At 44.6% G+C, this 20,413-nt stretch overlaps 1 protein-coding gene across 1 annotated transcript; it reads left to right on the top strand.

The window, feature by feature from the left end:
* Nucleotides 1-471: 471 nt before the first annotated feature.
* On the top strand, nt 472-17,328 carry crbn (cereblon; the record flags this gene model as incomplete). The annotated part of the gene is made up of 11 exons (XM_080548742.1): nt 472-544; nt 1,399-1,508; nt 1,727-1,929; nt 2,238-2,387; nt 5,368-5,530; nt 9,075-9,137; nt 9,661-9,745; nt 10,148-10,263; nt 12,595-12,659; nt 13,720-13,851; nt 17,145-17,328. The coding sequence occupies 11 exons, from the start codon at nt 472-474 to the stop codon at nt 17,326-17,328; spliced, it is 1,344 nt and encodes a 447-aa protein (XP_080404868.1).
* Nucleotides 17,329-20,413: the final 3,085 nt, after the last annotated feature.

The raw sequence follows: 20,413 nt of genomic DNA, 5'->3' as shown, positions 1-20,413 counted from the left end.
ATTGTTTTGTTACTTATTAAACCTTAAATGAAAGCTGATTACAGTTATCCAATTGACTTCAACAACCTCGTTTGTTACAGAGGGGGATACAGTACTGGTATGAGTGAAGGGTGTTTTGGCATTTAAATAGAAAATCTATTCTAAACATCCGAACAGATGGGGACATCAATAGTTGACACTACAGTTTTGGGACATACGATACACGCCACATAACATGGGAGGGGTTGTGCAACACTGCAACTCCGTATGTATCAATGTCAACCAAAGGCCTGTCTGTCTAGCAACTGACCTATTGGTCAGAGGAGCAAGGTTCTAAATCAGATCAGTTCGAGCGCCATCTAGTGGGCAATACTGGTAATACAGCGCGCCCATTGAAACCCCGTCCAGTAGATGGCGCTAAAGAGTTGTTGGTGATTCAACAACCTGCGATATTACCCCAGAAGAAGAGTGAAGGGTTGTAAACAGAAGGATATGGCTGACGAGAGGGCTGGAGGCGACCACCATATCAACGACAACATGGGCAACCAACTCCAGCTGTTACCCGGTAGGTACACATGTACACATGGATCTGGTTGTTAAACGATCTGGCAGGGTTAGAGGCTAGTGTACTTATGCATACGTTGGTTTGATTGAGTTGAACCCATGTAGCTACGCCAGACCAGATTATCTGCATAGGAACGAGGCCACCTCTGTCTGTCTGTCTGTCTGTCTGTCTGTCTGTCTGTCTGCCTGCCTGCAGCACAGCTTTGCATTCTCACTGTAACTGTATAACCTCGCTCCATTGCAGGGAAATGCCAGTATCTATAATACACCTATAGTTGCTAGCTAACATAGGGAATTATTTCGCCAACATTTCGTGACGTTAGAATTATAAGGTTCTATCTCCATTTTTGGTCAAAATTGAGTTTTTTTTACATAATCTGATTCATTAGGTGTTTATTAATGCCTGTGCGGTGTTATTTTTAAAATGTTGAAATTTTTGAGTTAGTAATTCATAAAATACAAAGGTTCCATCTCACAAAACATAATGGAATGTCAAAACTTTGACGCTCAATATCTCTGAACTGCCCTAAACGGAGATAGAACCTTATCATTCTAAGCTCACGATATAGCGAAACATTTCAACAAATCATTATCGTCACTGTCACGTCTAGACATGTCAGTCTGCATGGTTCAGATTATTTATAGACACAGCGAAGGTTAACTAACTGGTTTATGTCATTATCAGATCCATGCGTAATCAAAGGTCTCCACTCATCACATCATGGTGAGGAGGTCAATGACTCAGGGAAATGATGTCTAAGAGCCCTAAGAAGTGAAACCAAAACCCTGTGTTCTCCATGCAGCCAGGCTTAGCCGGTGGTATTGTGGTTCACTGACGTCTAAGTATTGTTTCAGAAAACGAGGAAGAAGAGGAAGATGAGATGGAGACTGAAGATCGCGACAGTGAGGATGGAGAAAAGCCATCTCTCATCAACTTCGACCAAAGTCTTCCAACGTCACACGCCGTGGGTGATCGTTTCTCCCTCTAAATGTTGTTATAGCTAATAGAGCCTCATTCCTTATTCCGAATGACAGAGAATGTCTGCAAAATAATTCGATTTCTATAGGAATGCTTCGTTATGTTGTGCCCTTTTGAATAAAAGCCCCTTGTGGTGCATGATGCCCTGGCTTGTTCTGATAGTGGATACTGTCTCTCTCTCTCTCTCTCCCCCCTCGGCCTCAGTACCTGGGCTCAGACATGGAGGAGTTCCACGGGCGAACGGTTCACGATGAGGACAGCTGCCAGACCATCCCAGTGCTGCCAGACACGGCTATCATGCTGATCCCAGGTCAGACGTTGCCCCTGCAGCTCTTCCGGCCGCAGGAGGTCAGCATGATGCGCAGCGTCATCCAGAGAGACCGCACCTTCGCCGTGCTGGCACACAGGTACACCGACAGAGGGTAGCGGATGAGAGACAGACAGACAGACAGACAGACAGACAGACAGAGAGGCAGAGAAAGAGGATGTGAGTTTCTGGGTTCCAGTTACAGTGACAGTCGCCCTGTTTGTGTTTGGGGATCCGGTTCCCACTGGGACCATATACAGTATATTGAAAAATGTATGCACTCACTGCATGCAATGTAAGTCCCTCTGGATAAAAAAGGCCTTAGCTAAAATGCCAGCTATATTAATTGAAAGGGTTTTTTACTAATTAGATGTGTGTGTATGTATGTCTGTTATCTCTCCCCCCCAGTCAATCAGGTGATCGGGAGGCGGAGTTCGGGACGACGGCTGAGATATATGCTTATAGGGAGGAACAGGAGTACGGCATCGAGACGGTCAAAGTGAAAGCGGTCGGGAGGCAGCGGTTCAAGGTCCATGAGATCAGAACTCAGGCAGATGGGTAAGTGGAGACCAAGGAGAGAACCCTGCGCACTGATAATTTTAGAATAAACCCGGGTGGTGCGTTGGCCTGATAAAGTCAATAGAAATGGTTCCGCACTCGGTTCTAAAAATAAATGAACTGGTTTATCCCATCAGGACACATTTTTCACTCACACAGTGGCGGTAAGTCAAACATTACAGACCAGCCGTCGGGACTTGACATTCATAGACCACGGACACAAGAGTGTAATAGCCATAGACAGACACAGAGACAGTAGCTCGAGTATCTCCCCGATCTCGTAGATAATAGATGAGCTTTGCCTTGAATTGCAGTATAGCTCATAAATTCATCATGAATTCATAAGGTCAGTTATTTCAAGGTCTGGTGAATAGTTGGTCCTTCTGCAAGTCATTTCACAAGTAACCACTAGAGGGCGCACTCACTCTATGTATTTCCTTAGTGGTCCTCTGGATCAGAGATACTACTGGAGGGTAGATCTCTGCCTGGCTTGATTCCACACAAAAAACACGACTGGTGAACACAATTCTCTTCAGATTCCATCAACGTCGTGAAAGGAAAATCCTTTAATCCTCTCGCGAGACTTATAAGCCTGGATGGTTTTGATAAGTTTTTCGTGACTTATGCAAACTAAGCCTATATAAGTATAGTCCAAGCCTAGATTTTCCTTTAGCGATGTTGATGGAATACCCCCCTGGTGGACCATCACATGCATTGTGTTGTGTTGTACTCAGTGCTTCATGATCAGCAGTATTATTGTAAGTGACAGCACAATTTTCCAAATAGATCCAACTGATGGCTTGTGACTATTTCTGTAGTGGCCAGACCAATGCGTGTTATTTAGCAGTTACAGTGTGACAGCCAATCGACAGCCAAAAGCCAAAAATAGCCAAAGTCGATTGTGGCAGTGCTGCTATGTGATGCACATTACATTGACGTCATTTAGCAGATTATCTGACCCAGAGTGACTTCCAATTAGTAGGCTACATTCGCCTATAGAGAGTGAAAAACCCAGATTCATCTGATCACAATCATCTGCAGTGGTAGAGAAAGGGCCAAATACAATTTAGAAAAAAAAATCAATAAATCTGTGCTTGGCTACAGTGCAGGTTAAATCCGAGTGGAGTATTGATATATGGAGATCTTTCTTGGTCAGGTGGCCGGAAATGATATATTGATGATATATTGATATGATATATTGATTGAGAGAAGGTTGAATCGTAATCTTTGTATTAGGCAGATCTGGGTTACATTCTCTTGTACCGATGTTTCCAAGGCAGCATGCTCTGTTAAGTCCAAGCTTCAAGCATGGCTACGACATAGGAGATGCCGAGCCTGGCTGCGACATAGGGAATGCCGAGCTTGGCTACGGCGGGTGCCGAGCAAAGTACTGATGTTTGTTACAGCTTATATACTTTTTCTCTACCTCGTAACTTACGAAATTCGCCGTTTTGAATCCAAAATAGGTGACCTACATTCATATTTTTTGTTTTTTTGTTTTGTTTTTGTGCAATCTTGTAATTCTGCATGTGACCACCACTAGAGTAAATCTAAAAGAAATCAGATATGAGCACATGGAAGCTAATTTTTCCACCCAAAAAACTTTCCGCCGGGACCGCCTAGCAGGTTTCCGGGTCTCGTATCCTTCTCACCTTTTTCACCCCGACCCATTTTCATGCCTGGGGTTACAATGTTCCCATTACCAACCATGGAACCATGGAAATGTCATGTCAGTGGTGCATCGATGGTCTTTAATAATGATGTGACAACAGCTAGTGAAAGCGGGAACAACGTTGTTGAAAATCAATGACAATCAATGACGCACTCGCTAGTAACACAGCTTGTTTTGTGAGCCTGCTAACAATGTAAAGTAGTGTTAGTGTAGTTAACTAGGTAGCAGTGCGGATTACTCACCGAATCCATTGCGTTACAATATTTTGGCTTGACTAGGGAGCGTGTCATTGATGATCAACAAAGTTGACATTTATTGAACATTTTTTAAAGAGTAAAAGTCTGCACAATTTGATTGGTTGCCGACTTGTTCCTCCCCCTTTCACCAGCTGCTGTCACATATAACTGACTTCGATCATGTGACATCGATTAGCACCTTTAGATCTAGATCTCAGCTGACCTGCGCCTCTCTGAGGGGTCACTGTATCCATCCTGGTGTCCTCTGTGGCTCAGTTGTAACTTGGTAGAGCATGGCGCCAGCAACGCTTAGGTTGTGGGTTCGATTCCCCGCTGGGACCATATATACAGAAAAATGCGATGTAAGTCGTGTCAGCTAAATGGCATAGTATATCCTGATGTCCACCTCCATGAATGGACTTGGCAGGGATTACGCTAGCTGGATCGCCATCTCTTTAAAGGCTGCTACCACCCTTTCTGAAACAAGTGTCCAGTAAAAACCAGCAAAAATGTTGATGTCCCCCACGGATGATGTGTCAATGGGTGACAATTATTCAAACGTACAGAACGTGTAGTGCTTATTTTATTCATCGTCAGTTTTGCTTCTTCCAGCTTTGTGTTATTTGAAGGCAATCCACGGATTTGAGGATTTGACTGAAAAGTTACCAGAGCTTGTAAAGCTTATTTGATTCATTTCCAAGGAGTTGACAGTATTATTGACAGTATTATTTGGAAACTGTCAAACAGCTGAAATGTGCAGTCTGAGATGCTCTCTCATCTTTGGACACTATTATGATGTTTTTAATGAGAATAACCAATCTTCCTTGTGGGTGACGTGTGTGTGTGTGTGTGTGTGTGTGTGTGTGTGTGTGTGTGTGTGTGTGTGCGTGTGCGTGTGTGTGTGTGTGTGTCAGAGAGACAGACACAAACATGCAGGACTGTTTATAGGAAAAAGTTTGTGGTGGAGAAATTTTTCCAAAACAGACATTAGGGATCATGGTTAGTACACTAAGTACATTCTCTCCCCCACCCCTCCTCCACCTCCGCCTCTCTCTCTCTTTCCTTGTTCCAGGATCAGACAGGCCAAGGTGCAGATCCTCCCAGAATGCATCCTGCCAGACCCCCTCACTGCGGTGCAGCTCACTCCCCTGTCCCGACTCCAGATGCACCCGTCCTCCAGACCCCCGGCCAAGAGCCACAAACAGGCCAAGCGTTGGTGGGACACCTACCGCCAGGTCAGACACACACCTGAACAACACACACCTGAACAACACACACCTGAACAACACACACCTGAACAACACACACCTGAACAACACACACCTGAACAACACACACCTACACAACACACACCTACACAACACACACCTACACAACACACACCTACACAACACACACCTACACAACACACACCTACACAATAGGGCTGCAGCGATTAGTCGACTAGTCACTACTAATCGATTACGAAAATTCGTCGACGTGAAATTGTGTTGTCGACTAATCGCATAAAAAAATATCTACTTTTTTTTTTTTTTTTTTTTTTTTTTTTTAAACGGGAGCCATGCAAGAATCAGCTGGGTAAGTTTTAGCTAACGTTGTTAGCCAACTGGCTAACGTTATATTGTTAGGGTCGTAATGTTTATGTTAGCTTTACTGTTACATGTTGGAAAACAACGTCTCATGGACAGGGCTGTACATGCTATGAGCGTTTGTGCTATTAATTTATTTGCCCTGTGGCACGCATGTGACAGACAGAGGCGCTTGTATGTAACGTTACGTAGCAGGGGTTTTCCATGTTGAAGCCAGGAGAACGCGAGATGAAATGAAGTGAGGGGTGGTCGCTATTAAAATACCAGGTAGTCATGGTGGATGATCATGAATGATGCTTGATAAGTGAATGCTATTTCAATTATGTTGAGTCCACCAGCGAGCTGTCTGTAAGATAAACAGCGCCAAGCGTAGCCTACTAACGTGAGCTGTCTGTAGTCTAGCCAGCAATGCTAGCTAGCCAATCAACTAGCTCTGTGAGCAGCTGTAGCTTGGCGTAACGTTAGGTTAGATAGCTAGTTAAGCCGGATTTATGCTTCTGCGTCGCCATTTACGCGCAGCGAAAAGCCACACGACTAATCGCGACTAATCGAAAAAATAATCGACAGATTAGTCGACTACCAAAATAATCGTTAGTTGCAGCCCTACTACACAACACACACCTGAACAACACACACCTACACAACACACACCTGAACAACACACACCTGAACAACACACACCTGCACAACACACACCTGCACAACACACACCTACACAACACACACCTACACAACACACACCTGAACAACACACACCTACACAACACACACCTACACAACACACACCTGCACAACACACACCTACACAACACACACCTACACAACACACACCTGAACAACACACACCTACACAACACACACCTACACAACACACACCTACACAACACACACCTACACAACACACACCTGCACAACACACACCTACACAACACACACCTGAACAACACACCTGAATAACACACACCTACACAACACACACCTACACAACACACACCTGAACAACACACCTGAACAACACACCTAAATAACACACACCTGAACAACACACACCTGAACAACACACCTAAATAACACACACCTGAACAACACACACCTGAACAACACACACCTACACAACACACACCTGAACAACACACACCTACACAACACACACCTGAACAACACACACCTACACAACACACACCTGAACAACACACACCTACACAACACACACCTGAACAACACACACCTACACAACACACACCTACACAACACACACCTGAACAACACACACCTGAACAACACACACCTACACAACACACACCTACACAACACACACCTACACAACACACACCTACACAACACACACCTACACAACACACACCTACACAACACACACCTGAACAACACACACCTACACAACACACACCTACACAACACACACCTACACAACACACACCTACACAACACACACCTGAACAACACACACCTGCACAACACACACCTGAACAACACACACCTACACAACACACCTACACAACACACACCTGAACAACACACACCTACACAACACACACCTGAACAACACACATCTACACAACACACACCTGAACAACACACACCTGAACAACACACACCTGAACAACACACCTGAATAACACACACCTGAACAACACACACCTACACAACACACACCTGAATAACACACACCTGAACAACACACACCTACACAACACACACCTGAACAACACACACCTACACAACACACACCTACACAACACACACCTGAACAACACACACCTACACAACACACATCTACACAACACACACCTGAACAACACACACCTGCACAACACACACCTGAATAACACACACCTACACAACACACATCTACACAACACACACCTGAACAACACACACCTACACAACACACACCTGAATAACACACACCTGAACAACACACACCTACACAACACACACCTACACAACACACACCTACACAACACACACCTACACAACACACACCTGAACAACACACACCTGAACAACACACACCTGAACAACACACACCTACACAACACACCTACACAACACACACCTGAACAACACACACCTGAACAACACACACCTACACAACACACACCTGCACAACACACACCTACACAACACACACCTACACAACACACACCTACACAACTCACACCACATTTGGTGCAACAGGATTAGTAGATAAATCTTGATTTAATCCAGTTTAAAAGTTAAACCATGTTGGTGCAACACAGCCTATGTCTTCCACAAGCTCATTGGCCCAAACGATTATGCTGCGATGTTCTCCTCTCAGCCACCCTTGTCAGATGAATGCCTCTGTGCCATGTTCTCCTGAGGATAAAACCATGTACCGTGTAATCAGAGATGGGGGGGGGGAGGGGGGGGTGATTGTTTGTCAGGGGATGTTGAGATCAAATAGAGGAGTGTTTGCCATCAGGGGGAACTGACGGAGCAAACAGGGGAGACATGAGGAAACATAAAAAGGTTATGGTCACACAAACTGGGCAATCCCATGGCAGTTATGCATATTATGATTATTTTCATGTGATTATACACACACCGGACACTTTATTAGGAACACCACCTGTACACCTCATTCATTCCGCTGGTGTGGGGAATGTTTTCTTGGCACACTTTCACTTTCACATTCACTCTGTGAATGCCACTGCCGATTTGAGTATTGTTGCTGACCATGTGCATCCCTTCATGGCCACAATGTACCCATCTTCTAGTGGCTACTTCCAGCATGATAATGCACCATGTCACAAAGCAAAAGTCGTCTCAAACTGGTTTCATGAACATGACAATGAGTCCAGTGTTCTTCAGTGGCCTTCCCAGTCACCGGATCTGAATCCAAGAGAACACCTTTGGGATGTGGTAGAACGGGAGATTCACAGCTTGAAAGTGCACCTGAAAAAAAATCTGCTGGAAATGCATTAATGCAATCATCATGGACCAGAATCCACAAAACCAGGAATGTTTCCAACATCTTGTGGAATCATTTAGGCTGTTTTGAGAGCAAAGGGAGGCCCAGCCCTACCCAGTATTAATATAGTGTTCCTAATAAAGTGTTCGGAGAATGTATGTTAATGTTATGTCATTCTACAGCGTTTGTGGTTCTGCTGTGTTTGTGATCTGTGTGGTTCTCTGTGTTCTCCTCCAGAGGAAATTTCACTGTGCCAACATGACCTCATGGCCGCCCTGGGTGTATGCTCTCTACGACTCTGTAAGTATGGGAGGCTGGCTCCTCTCCTCTCCTCTCCTCTCCTCTCCTCTCTTCTCTTCTCCTCTCCTCTCCTCTCTCCTCTTCTCTCTCCTCTCCTCTCCTCTCCTCTCCTCTCCTCTCCTCTCCTCTCCTCTCCTCTCCTCTCCTCTCCTCTCCTCTCCTCTCCTCTCCTCTCCTCTCCTCTCCTCTCCTCTCCTCTCCTCTCCTCTCCTCTCCTCTCCTCTCCTCTCCTCTCCTCTTCTCTTCTCTTCTCTTCTCCTCTCCTTGTTTTATCACCGCTTCTCCTCCCACTGTACACAGAACATTGTCACAGGAATAGGACTAGACTGATCTGGGACTGATGGTCTCAGAGAGATAAGGTGTGTGTGTGTGTGTGTGTGTGTGCGTGTGCGTGTGCGTGTGCGCGCGTGCGTGTACGCGCATGTGTGTGCCTGCTTGTGTCCGTGCGTGTGTGTGTGTGTGTGTGTGTGTGAGTGTGTGTGTGACGCTTCCTGTTTTCAATCTCATCTCCCTTGTTTTTCAGGAGACCCTTATGAACAGAGTGAAGAAGCAGCTTCATGAGTGGGACGAGAATCTGAAGGACGACTCCCTCCCGACCAACGCCATAGGTAAGGTTTGATGTGAGGGGTTCTTCCGTCTATCCCCTGCCCCCTTGTTATGTATCTTCTCTCTTGTCTATGTTTTCTCTCTGTCTGTCTGTCTCTATCTCCAAAAAGTAAATGTATATGACTGGTGGATAGATGATTCACTTACTTAGTCAAATGTATTTGTTGGAAGTCGCTTTGGAATAAAGCATCTGCTAAATGCCCCCAAAAAAGAAAGAAAAAATATATGTATATGTTATGGTACATGTGGGAATACGGTACATGTGGGAAAACTAGGGTTAGGTGCTAGGGTTAGGGTTAGGGTTAGACATGCCAGCATGTACCAAGTCGACGTAGCACCTAACCCTAACCCTAGTTTTCCCACATGTACCGTAACATATATATATATACATCTCTCTCTGTCAGACTTCTCCTACAGAGTGGCAGCGTGTTTGCCCATAGACGACGCTCTGAGGCTCCAGCTGCTGAAGATCGGCAGTGCCATCCAGAGGCTGCGCTGTGAGCTGGACATCATGGACAGGGTGAGTCCTCTCCCCCCCCCCCCCCCCCACACACACACACACACACACACACATTTCTAAACGGAGCAAAGGGATGAGGTGGATGAAAGAGAAAAATGCCTATGGTTAATTCATATTCATCCCCCAGCGTGTGAGGCTCACACCCATCTGAGGCTCACACCCATCTGATACACTTCACACAAATCCAACTCAATCGAGGCTCCCAAACACATCTGAGAGACTTCACACACACACAAACCCAGCTCCCTTGAGAACCTTCACATTCAACACTGTCCACACTCACACACACTCAGTCTATCGAGCCGCCCCCGACTGATCTGATATCATCTGATTCCACTCCTCCTGGCTGCTCAGTGAAAAGCACGCACCCTTGTCTCCTCTCCTCTCCTCTCCTCTCTCCCGCTCCTCTTCCCTCCTCTCCCCCTCTTCCCTTCCCTCCTCCCTGCTCAATGAAAGGCACACACCCTGGTCTCCTCTCCTCCTCTCCTCTCCCCCTCTCCTCTCCTCCTCTCCTCTCCCCCTCTCCTCTCCTCTCCTCTCCCCCTCTCCTCTCCTCTCCTCTCCCCCTCTCCTCTCCTCTCCTCTCCCCCTCTCCTCTCCTCTCCTCTCCCCCTCTTCACTCCTCCTCACTGTTCAATGAAAAGCATACTTCCCTGTCTCCTCTCCTCCTCTCCTCTCCTCCTCTCCTCTCCTCCTCTCCTCTCCCCCTCTCCTCTCCCCCTCGCCTCTCCTCACCTCTCCCCCTCTTCACTCTTCACGTTATATTTAGCCATTGCCTATATATAGTGTTGCTTCTACACCTTTAAAAGCTGTCTTTGTGAGAGGCTGCCCAGGCGAGACGCCCCTCTGACAGTGTTAATAAATGTCTCCTCCAAAATCCTTCTTCTCCCCTCCCCTCGTCTCCGCTCTGACCTCGTATCCCCCTGTCCGATGCCATCCCTCTCCATCCTCACGCCGCTCCTCCTGGTTCCACTTAAGCTCCAAACTCCAAACGCGCCGCAGTGTTCTGGCCTGTGTCCCTGCTTGTCCTCCGCAGCGCTCTGTACGTCACCGCAGAAAAAGCCCTCCACGGGCCAAGTAGTAAACACGTCCCAGCTGTCCTCTTCTGGGGACTTCTTCATTGAGAGAATACAGGATGGTTCTAGAACATGCATCAATGTTTTATGAAGCTATAAAACTGAAACATGTGAACATGTCAGTTCCCCACCTCATTATGTTCGAGTGTCGTGTAGAGAAAAAGAATCCTTTTTGTCCAAATAGGTCAAACTTCAGTGAATGACGACATCCGCTCCCATAACTCAACTGTGGAGACCCAGCGGGCCCCCCCTTTACCCCCCCCCCCGCGCCAGCGCTCAAGCACACATGAATGTCTGCAGTCTAACCATTATTATACATTACTCTGCATTGTTCTTTAATATTTTGTAGTTATACAAACGGATTAATAGCTGCCATTATTGTTATACAAAAATGATTCATAACTGCCATTGTAGTTATACAAAATGATTCATAACTGCCATTATAGTTAGTTATACAGAAATGATTAATAACTGCCGTTATGGTTATACTAAAATGACTAATAACTGCCATTGTAGTTATACAAAATGATTCATAACTGCCGTTATAGTTATACAAAATGATTCATAACTGCCATTATAGTTATACAAAAATGATTCATAACTGCCATTATGGTTATACAAAAATGATTTGCCTTCCACAATAGGAAGTCCTCCCCTCTCAAGTGGACCCGTGTCCACAGCCTGCAGAGGCAGCTGAAGAGTAAAGGCAGATTTTACTATAAGCTCCACCTAAAGAATACATGCAGACCCCTATGCTGGTCCTCGTCCACTACGAAAATCTGCACCGATGTAAATGTGGGAGGTATAAATCAGCTTTTACTCATTCACAGACAGACACACGGGCCTTCTGCACTTAGGGTCCACCACAGGGTTCATTCGGCGGTCGGTTGAATATTAGTACCATTGTTACGTTCTCATCTTAAAGAAGCTGTTTTTTTACATGCGTGAGGTAATGCCCGCGGGAGCGTTTGTGTTAGCCGTGTTTCCTTCCCCTCTGATTGGTTATAACAAGCTCTCGCCCGCCGCCGGTGAGAGAGGGTGACATGGTTTAATGGAGGCTTTGCCGAGGCGCGCCGAACACCGAACTCTATCAGATCCGTCCAATTACAACGTGTTGCACAATCATATGAAGGAGAGGGAGGCGGCCTACGTGATGATTACTGTTCGCTTTGCAGCTGCATGAACCTGATGTACTGTGTTAGACCTAGTTATTATGAATACATAATGTACTTATTTTTTTCTATCCTCTTCACAGTGTACCTCGCTGTGTTGTAAGCAGTGCACAGATACAGAAATCACCACCAAGAATGAAATCTTCAGGTGAGTGAGACGATGACTAATGAGGGACCGAGTGTAGCTACTTCCATATATGTAAATGTTAGTATGTCTATAGTAATCCAGTGCTGTGTGTGTGTGTGTGTGTGTGTGTGTGTGTGTCTGTGTGTGTGTCTGTGTCTGTGTGTGTGTGTGTGTGTGTCTCTCTCTGTGCTCTACAAGCCCCCCATCCCTCCCTGTCCTCTACCCAAGACCCCCGGCCTCTCTCTGTCCTCCCTCAGTTGACTTGACCTCAGGGTCAGAGATGCTAATTGCAGGGGATTCATTAACTGACCTGTAGTTAGCCTGTGCACACGGCTATATGGCATAAAAAATTAAATAATAATGTTTTCAGTTTTTTTGTATATTACGAAAGTTAAATAGTGTTGAAGTCCACTCGATATAACAAACTACAGCTTTAGGATCACCAAATACGTAATAATTTGTGAATTGGTTTCACTGTAGAGTCTGCCATAGGCTACTGGGTAAGTGATACGTGGCTTGTAAACAAACTTAAGTTCTAGGACATGTTCAAATGTGTGGTCATCTAATTATGTGTAGTTATGTGTTTTTAGCATGTTGATGTTCTATCAGCATGTTGATGTGCTAAACATGTAGTTAGATGTTCATAGCGATGTTCCTTTTTAGCTACGAGCAGTTGTTTTGTGTGTGTTTTGATTCAGAGCGATTTTCTCCGCTATTTGGTTTGAAGTGTACCAATATTCAAATAAGAATATCTTCCTCAACTATTTTCAGTTGACTATTATTGACTATTTCAATGTATCATTTGACAGCTTACAATCTACACTTTCATAATCTGGAAAAAAAACAGAAAAATGTATTCCCTACTTGAGGACCTTTTCTCCAGACCCTGTCACATATGTTAAGTTGTGTTTACTAAACTGTTTATCTCCAGGTCTCGTTCTACTGTCTGACCAGAGTCACGTAAACTCAAACCCTAACACACTCTCTCTCACTCTCTCTCTCTCTCTCTCTCTCTCTCTCTCTCTCTCTCTCTCTCTCTCTCTCTCTCTCTCTCTCTCTCTCTCTCTCTCCTCGTCCACAGCCTGTCTCTGTATGGCCCCATGGCTGCGTACGTCAACCCTCACGGCTTTGTCCATGAAACCCTCACCGTCTACAAAGCCAATAACCTAAACCTGGTTGGCAGGCCGTCCACACTCCACAGCTGGTTTCCAGGGTAACGCCTCCTTTCATTGGCTCACTCTCGACACACATACACATATGTATATCACATACGGACTCAGGTATATATACATATATATAGTATGTTATATATAGTATGTTCTCTCAAGAAACAGACATATACAGACTGACAGACGTAAATATACGCTGTCGAAATGTACTTGTTGAGGTTTTAATGAAAAAAAATCAGAATTTGTGTTACCACTCTCACATTACTGTGGTTTGGCAGTCCTGGACCACCTTCATTACCATATTAGGTTGAAGCTGCCAAATATTTGAAAGCCAAAGCCTCTGGCCCTTCCCTGTCCTGTCATTTTTGGCATTCGGGTTGGTCCGGTATCTGGGTGTTGTTTGATCGTGTGTCAGTGGGCTTTATTAAAAACCCTCTCTGTGTGTTCCAGTGGGCATCCCCCACTACACACCGCCCCAGGCTGTTATTGCGTAACATGAGGCCTGGCAGAGGTATTGACAGAGGAGCTTTCTGAAGGGCCCCCAAGCTACCTTGGGCTCAAGAGATAAACACACCACTAAACACACCACTCCTCATGAATGGCACACTGTCGCATTTCCTGTTGGTTTTCTGTTTGGATTATTATTATTATTATTATTATTATTATTATTATTATTATTATTATTATTATATATGCCCTTGCCCGGTGAGCAGCCATTACTAAACACAGCACTCCTCAAAAATGGCACGCGGTCGCATTTCCTGTTTGTTTTCCTGTTAGGATGAGGATTATTATGAAATATGCATCTGCCCGGTAAGCAGCCATCACTAAACACAGCACTCCTCATAAATAAAAAATATATCGGAGTTGTGTTGTTATCCTGTTTTTGAACCTCCACACATGGGCATGTTTTTCACACTGCTGTGTGACACTTGAACACTCCTTTTAGACATTTTACATTTACATTTTTGGCAGTTTAGCAGACCCCCTTTCCCCAAAGCGACTTACAACAAATCCATTTGTCTAAGTGAATCATCTATCCATCAGTCATCATAAGGAATAGTAATCTATGCCAAAACCATTGGCAGTTACAATGCTAGAAGAATGAAGATTTATTCTTTTTTTTCTTCCTTTTTTTCTTGCCAGAACGGCTGAGAATTGTTTAATCATCTAACAGGTGTGAGATGTGATCTCGGAGCTGTTGGTCCTGTTCCCACGTGAAAGCCTGCGAGGGGTTTGGGTCCGGGGAAGGAAATGAGCTACGGCCAAACGGAGAGGAGATGAGAGAGGGGGATTGGGTTGATTAGCCACAGTCTGGGTCTCTCTTTGTAATATCTGAGGAGAGAAATATGTGGTTAGGAGTGAGTGAGCCTACCATGATTGTGTCTGGGACTGAGAGGGCCTACCATGATTGTGTCTGGGACTGAGAGGGCCTACGGTTCCATGACTGTCTCTGGGACTGAGATGGCCTACGGTTCCATGACTGTCTCTGGGACTGAGATGGCCTACGGTTCCATGACTGTCTCTGGGACTGAGATGGCCTACGGTTCCATGACTGTCTCTGGGACTGAGATGGCCTACGGTTCCATGATTTTGTCTGGGACTGAGATGGCCTACGGTTCCATGACTGTGTCTGGGACTGAGATGTCCTACGGTTCCATGATTGTGTCTGGGACTGAGATGGCCTACGGTTCCATGATTGTGTCTGGGACTGAGATGGCCTACGGTTCCATGATTGTGTCTGGGACTGAGATGGCCTACGGTTCCATGATTGTGTCTGGGACTGAGATGGCCTACGGTTCCATGATTGTCTCTGGGACTGAGATGGCCTACGGTTCCATGATTGTGTCTGGGACTGAGATGGCCTACGGTTCCATGATTGTGTCTGGGACTGAGATGGCCTACGGTTCCATGATTGTGGTTGAGACTGAGCGGGCCTACGGTTCCATGATTGTGTTTTTTTTATATATATATAAAATAAAATAAAAGATTGTTTATTTCACAGGGACAGTGCATATTAAAATACATATGAGACACAAATGCAATATGTCGGAATTAGCCAATAAGTTTAAGTCCGTAGTTTGGAGTCCCTCAGTAAGCCCCTCCATTCCCCAACATATGAACTGACCAGAGTAGACGGTATGCAGCGCTTTTGAAGAACACTCTACAATCAGGGAGGGCGGAAAGCTTTTTTCTCTGAGAGTGTTGCCGTTTATGGATAAAAATAAGGGGGCGGATTTGTAAGTGTGTTTCATGCAGTTCCACATAGTTTTCAACAGATCATTAGCAACAGTCAACCTCTTTAATAATAATAATAATAATAACTTGGTTTTATATAGCGCCTTTCTCAAACCCAAGGACGCTTTAAAGATTTTTCAGACAGAAAGTCAATCCAATTAGTGAACTTTTCTTCTGTTCTGTCTGTCTGACTTTCTGTCTAGAGTGCAAAATAACAGCATCCACACACTCAGCTTTTTTTTCGGTCTGAAGAAGGTCTATGACCGAAAGCTCGCAATAAATGAAAACATTTTGCACAGTGTTTGAGTGTGCGGATGCTGTTATTTTGCACTCTACAGACAGAAAGTCAGACAGACAGAACAGAAAAAAATAAATAATAATAATCGTCTACCTGCACTTCCACCTCTCTCTCTCTCTTTCTCTCTCTCTCTCTCCTCTTCCATTTTGACTTAGTGTCATGTTTTTAATAATGAAACAGTCTGTCATTAATTTCAAAGAAAACTCACCACTTACGCAGTCAGGTTTCAAAGTGTCTTGTGCGCGTTCACTCAGATTCCCACTCTCCAGCTCAATTTCACAGCCGCTCTACTGCCCATCCATTCAGACGATACTTTTAGGTCGTCCTCGGACAAGCCCTGCATCGGCGCTTCCAGTCATCCCGTTCCTCCATACATCTGGCTAGCTCGCCGGTACTTTCCGCTCCTGCATCTTTTTTTTAGTATGTCCACGTATGTTAGTGTGGGACGCCCCCGTGATCGATGCCCGTGTGTTGGCTCCCACAGAACCAGTTTGCTGGCTGGCAGCTCCTGGTGTCTCTGGCAGTGACCTGCCAGCCTCATTCAACGATAGTTATCCCCTGTCATCATATCAAGGTTTCCCTGCTCCCCTACTTCCTCTGTCTCTGTCTTGGTCTTTGTCAACACTTTCAGGGATTTGAAAGACATCCAACAAAGACATTTGATTCTTTGTTCTGTGGATAATAAAATAATGCAAGACAAATGACATTTGGGCTGATATTTGTCTGGTTTTTCCTCCCTGTCTCCACCCCCACTATGCCCACTCCACCCCCCCCCCCCCCCTCTCTCTCTCTCTCCCTCAGGTATGCCTGGACGATTGCTCAGTGCCGGACCTGTGGCTCTCACATGGGGTGGAAGTTCACAGCCACTAAGAAGGACATGTCCCCTGCTCGGTTCTGGGGCCTGACCCGTTCGGCTATGATGCCCCGTATCCCCCAGGGTCTAGGGGAAGACGGAGACGAGGGGACCCGCCTTCTCTGCCTGTGACAGGGGCACTACCGAGCCCCACCCCCCCTTCCCCCTCTCCACGTCTCATCCCTTCATCATCTTCGATCGCCCCCCACCTTGTCCAAGGGTGTCTAACAAGGTTAGACACCCTTAGTAATCAATGCCTCCGATACGGGCTTGACATCCTTGGCAGCAATCCATCATATTAGTGTAAAGGTTATCCAGCCTATGGGACTTTCTAACACACAGAGAGACAGAAAAGTATACAGAGAGAAAGGGCGTAGGTTGAAGGGGTCCCTAAGTGCAGGAACACTGGGCGGGGGATGAAATGAATTGCACACAGACTGATAGAGAAGGGTGGCTTAATGGGGCAAGAGTGAAGGTAAGACAGGGAGAAGCAATGTATTCTGCAACACGGACATGTCCTACTCCATAGCATGCTACTCTTGACTACTCTATACTCTTGTCCGTCAGTCTGTCCAGCTCCTCTACTATTTACTATCTGCTGCGGACACAGGCCATCATGCTCAGTGCTTTACGTATATGTGACAGCTACTTCTGCATCCAAATGTTCTGACTTTTTTGGGGGGGGAAAACGGATATACATTTCAACGTTGTTGAAAATCACAAAACGCACTCCCTAGTCAAGCCAGAAATATTGCAATGCAATGGATTCTGTGATTAATCCCCGCTGCTACCTAGTTAACTATAACACTACTTTACGTTGTTAGCAGGCTCACAAAACAAGTTGTGTTAGCTGACTAGCGAGTGTGTCATTGATTTTCAACAACGCTGAAATGTATTTACGTTTTTCAAAATAAAAGTCTGAACATTGAATCGGCTGCCGACTTGTTACCCCTTTCAGCAGCCGCTGTCACATAATGACGTCACCTGGTCTCTACTCTGCTGTATGGTGGTGGGTGGGTGTACCTCTGCATGCGGTCCAGCTGGGTGTTTTTTAACGGTTACAGACACTTCAAATCGAGAGGAACACCTCTCCCTCTCCCACTGTAATCTGTGGAAAAACAAACCAATCAATAGACATCCACTTACCATTAAGGTCCACAGTTAATCCTTTGTGGTCTTCTTGGAAAAGCCCAGTTCAACGGGTCAGTGGTATTCACTTGAAAGAGATACCGTTTAAAATCGAAGAGAGAGGCACTTTGTATATGTCAGAATATGCTGCTTTTGCAAGGATGCATCATGCCTTTCAAAAAGGTTTCATCTGTGAGATATTTCAGTTGGTCAGGTATAAAAGAGCTTATATTTTCATATGCAAGGCATGCATAGAAAGAAATCGGAAAGAGAAGATTTGAAGGAAACTCTCTCACTATTTGTCCATATATCTTGACATTTGTGACAAGCTCTGGTGAAAAGGTCCACATGTAGACAATTCTCAAGTCATGCAAATGACCAAAAAGCATCTTTTAAAAAATTATAATATTATTTTCCTTTATTTATAATTTTGTTCATATTTCGAAAGTTTAAGTGTCAAAGATCCCACTCAATATAACAAACATCACTTTTAGGATCACTAAATACTTATAATTTGTGAATTAGATTCACTGTATCGCCTGCCGTCTTGCTTCGTAAAGCTACTGAGTTAGTGATACATGGCTTGTAAACAAATTTACGTTTTAGGACGTGTTCAAAGGACAGTGTGATCATCTAATTATGTGTAGTTATGTGTTTTTAGCATGTTAATGTTCTATCAGCATGTTGTGATGTGCTAAACATGCAGTTAGATGTTCATAGCGATGTTCTTTCATAGCTGCTCAATAGCTACCAACACGATGGTAGCAAACGTGTCTGTTTTGATTCAGAGCAATTTTCTCCGGTATTTGGTTTGAGGTGTACAAATAATGGGTGGACCGTGAGGCCAGTTTTTTTTAGAAGGCTCTCCAGCAATGATTGCTAATTGAAAAGCAACAAAAAAAAGTTTTGCAAAAACTTTAGAGCTGCAAAGAAAACATTACCGTGCCCTACTTGGGGACTTTTTCACCAGATCCTGTCACATTTGCACAAATATCTCTTTTGTTATTTGGTTCCCATAATTTTCACATTTTTATTTGTCTAAAGAATTATATGTAATATACATGTAGAGATATTGGTATCTATTTTGTAATGATTGAAGGCTCATTGGACTGCAAGACACTGTGCCTCTGAAGACAAGAATTACCTCTGGTAACTTCAAGTCCCTAATGAAGACTAGAGTTGGTTTGGTGCCTTGTGTAAAAAAGACTGGAAATATGGCAAAAGACAAATCAATCTCTTATGGTTTGATGTACAGTATCAGTGAACCACAGAATGATCTGGAACATTGTATTAATGAATATTTAATTAATTATTAGTAATAAATGGCAGTGTCATATCAAGAGGTAACTGTGTTTTCATTTAGAGCAGTGTTCTGATTCTGAATTAGGGATTTGTACTCTTTTGACTCATGTTTGTAACCAGTAAGAGCCAACGATTGCAATTCCGGTGTGATATAACTGATGTATCTACATAGAATCTCAACAGTCTTGTCCTGCTCATAGCCATGTGTTTTCAATGTTCGAACATTTAAAACAAAAATGATTTATTTGTTTAGCTGAATTATCACCAATTGAACAAAGTAATTATACACAATAAGAAATGTTCTACAACATCTTTGTGGTTGTGTCTTTCTTTCTATTGATAATAATAAGAATAGATTTTATTTAAAAGTACCTTTCTCAAAGAAGAGAAGCAGGCCAGTAAACAACAAAAAGAAACACATCAAACAAAAAGGCAATGCGTGATAGTGTTAGTCAGGACCCATGCCATGCTGTTCGAAGGGTTAGGGTTAATAGTGTTAGTCAGGACCCATGCCATGCTGTAGGAAGGGTTAGGGTTAATAGTGTTAGTCAGGAGCCATGCCATGCTGTAGGAAGGGTTAGGGTTAATAGTGTTAGTCAGGACCCATGCCATGCTGTAGGAAGGTTAGGGTTAATAGTGTTAGTCAGGACCCATGCCATGATGCTGTATGAAGGGTTAGGGTTAATAGTGTTAGTCAGGACCCATGCCATGATGCTGTATGAAGGGTTAGGGTTAATAGTGTTAGTCAGGACCCATGCCATGCTGTAGGAAGGGTTAGGGTTAATAG

Source organism: Nansenia antarctica (genome assembly GCF_963989245.1).
Source record: "Nansenia antarctica genome assembly, chromosome: 18".
Classification (NCBI taxonomy): Eukaryota; Metazoa; Chordata; class Actinopteri; order Argentiniformes; family Microstomatidae; genus Nansenia; species Nansenia antarctica.
This window is presented reverse-complemented; position numbering and strand designations above follow the sequence as displayed.